Genomic DNA, 2,958 nt, shown 5'->3' on the forward strand with positions numbered 1-2,958 from the left:
TAAGAAGTAGCTATGGCTGGTCCGAAACAGTTTTGTGTTTTCTTTTTCTTTGTTTTTCAGATATACTATTTGTATTGTTAGGTTCTATGAAGGACCTGTGATTTTGTTTGTCTTATGTATTTAAGTATTGCAGTGATTACTCTGTACACAGACAATTATGATCAGTTCACGAAACTATTAAATCAATCACTTCAGTAAATTTAAGTTTTACTCCGGTGCATTGCCATGAAATGCGATTTGCCATGAAATGTGATGGTCCGCCTCCATCACATCCCATTGGCTCACTCATGTCATGTGACATATAGACACGTCATCAGTCTCAGCTAGGCTATCATAGGGAGACGATCTCCTCTCCCTGTAATAGCTGAATCTGCACGGAGCTGTAGTAGTAAATGTAGCTTACTCGCACACCCAGGGAGGTCAGCCCCCGTGCAGCTCTTCAAAGGGCTAAGAGAGAGGAGAGGGGGCAGGCAGATGGGAGGCTGCTCCATTATACAGGCTGCCCATGGTGTGTGTGTGTGTGCTGCTGGCCACACAGCCTGAGAGCAGGAGGAGGGGAGAGGCAGCCTATAGATGTGTGTGAGATCATTGTTTCTATACATTGTTACACGAGCAATGCACTCACTGCAACACAGGCTGCTCCTCACAGAGCTGTGCATATCACACTGCCTTCTCCTTCCTAACAGTATATTCCAGCTCCGTGCTTTGATTCTTGCATTCTGCACCCTGGAAATCCCCCATACTCTCCAATAGGACTTTTATATTATCTTTTGGTTACACGGGTATCACTCTCAGTTCTATGGAAGGAGCAGGCGCAGAAGAGGTGAAGGGGCGACACTTCAGCCCTCATCCACATATATAGCTTCAGCTATGACAGGGAGAGGAGATCCTCTCCCTATGATAGCCTAGCTGAGACTGATGACGTGTATATATGTCACATGACATGAGTGAGCCAATGGGATGTGATGGAGGCGGACCATCACATTTCATGGCAAAACACATTTCATGGCAGTGCACCGGCACAATACCTTCTTCATTTCAACTCTATCCCTAAGAAACAATACTTAAAATCACTCCCTATGTTCATGATTAATGCGGCACGTCACTGCATCCCATCCCACTGGCGGTCTAATAATATTCCAGGTTCCATACATACATTTCTCTTATACAGGGGTATAGGTGGTATTGAACAAATAATGATGTTTTAGCAATTGTTCTATACATCATTTATCTAATAATATTCCAACGAAATCTGAATGGTTCAGGAGGATAAACAATACAGAAAATATTAAAGAACTCATCAGTGTATCTCTTGTTCAATATTTTTATCGAGGTGCACTCCTGTGACCTGCAGGAGAAGTAGGGATAAACAAGCTTTGGCCCTACTTTTCCATTAATATTTTAACCTGCTATGAAATTCTATGCTTTATAATTATTATTGTTTCTGAAAATGGGGTAAACTTAGTGCCACTAATCAGGAGAAAATGGATTACAATCCAACATTCAAGCACACAGTGATCTTCTCTTTGATGAGACTGAACACATGAATCCAAGCTTCCTTCAGTTTGGGGGTAACAACAATTAAGAAAACTGACTGAACAGGTGTTAAGGAAAACATAACTAACAACTGGATCCAATATCCAATGCTCAACGTGGTAAAAACATCAAATAAAAAGAGAAAAAATGAAACATAAAACATGACATAGAACAACAGAAGATAAAACATTTTGCGGACAATATTTTGATACATTTTTATATTTCCATTGGTAGAGGTCGCCGCGTTCTTCTCCATTTTTTTAGCATGTAGGTTAAGGGAAGCAGCTGAGCAGGCAGTTGTGATAATTATAATAAAAAGGGGGGCACAGGTACAAATGAGATAAATATTTTTTGGAGCAATGTCATAAGTATCCGAGGAAACGTTGGTGAAGATGTTGCCACCAATAATGCTCTTGGGTTTAATCAATGAAATGAAGATTGGAAAACAGCTAAAAACAGATGCGATTTCAGACGCCAAAACCAACCAATTTACAACCGTGTTGATCTTTAACTTCACCCATTGTAGAGGACGCCAGCTGGAGGTGGTGATTTTAGAGAAATAAAAGAAGAAGAGGCTCGCAGTAAGCCAGGCACAAGACATGATGACGTACGCAGTCAGAAAAAACACAATGTAGGATACATACATTTCTTTGTAAATCTTGGGACCAATGTAATTTGATAAAATGTTAAAAGCCAATGCAGATCCCTGACAAACGCTGGTTATACCCAGTGCCACCAGAATGGCATCGCCGGCTTTTGCCTCTTGTCTTTTTCCATTGTGAAAACATATGACGAAGATGATAAAAATATTGTCCAATATTCCAACGACAGTCTCAAGGACCAGAACAGCAAGAAAAGCTACAGTTAGCCGAAGATTGGGATCCATGTGTTCCAATTATCCAACAAGTCTTCTGCTCGGACTCCAGTATTTCTCTATGGTAGGAAGTTCTTTAACAATAATTACAAAATGATGTTCAACCTCAAAAGCATACAAAGTATTTGTGGGCGTGACTAGAAGTAAGCAGGTTGCGTCTCTTTTGTTTTGTTTTTTAGAACTGCTCAGTCATTCTGGTTGTCTAGGTATTTTATTACCTCACTATGGACAAGCTTTGGATAAATGCAAAATTTCACAGTCTACACTTACATCTAACAGAGGTATCAGTGCTGTTTTTTTATTTTTTTATTCTTTATTTAAAAAGAAAAAATGCAGTACAGAGTTCACACATGAACGCGCGCGCATTTCGGGTATTTCAGGGCGACGCCAGGAGTTCCCTCTGACATCCTGGTGGAGGTTAGCAGTGACGGACCTCCTCCCTACAGCCTAGTTTGTTGATCCTTACTTTTGTTTTCTTCTCCAACTGTTGATGTCTGTTGGGGGCTTCTAAGACCTTAGTAAGTATATTGGGCTCACTCTTTGCGATT

The 2,958-nt window shown here is 40.7% G+C and overlaps 1 protein-coding gene across 1 annotated transcript; it reads right to left on the reverse strand.

Annotated features, from left to right (window-relative positions):
• Nucleotides 1–1,489: 1,489 nt before the first annotated feature.
• Nucleotides 1,490–2,422, reverse strand: LOC120942825 (taste receptor type 2 member 8-like). The gene has a single exon (XM_040355751.1). The coding sequence runs from the start codon at nt 2,420–2,422 to the stop codon at nt 1,490–1,492; it is 933 nt and encodes a 310-aa protein (XP_040211685.1).
• Nucleotides 2,423–2,958: the final 536 nt, after the last annotated feature.

This window comes from Rana temporaria, chromosome 6, assembly GCF_905171775.1.
Source record: "Rana temporaria chromosome 6, aRanTem1.1, whole genome shotgun sequence".
NCBI classification, from domain to species: Eukaryota; Metazoa; Chordata; class Amphibia; order Anura; family Ranidae; genus Rana; species Rana temporaria.

Bases quoted from the DNA above. Each gene is read 5' to 3' on its own strand.
- LOC120942825 (XM_040355751.1), bottom strand. From the start codon at position 2,422: ATGGATCCCAATCTTCGGCTAACTGTAGCTTTTCTTGCTGTTCTGGTC.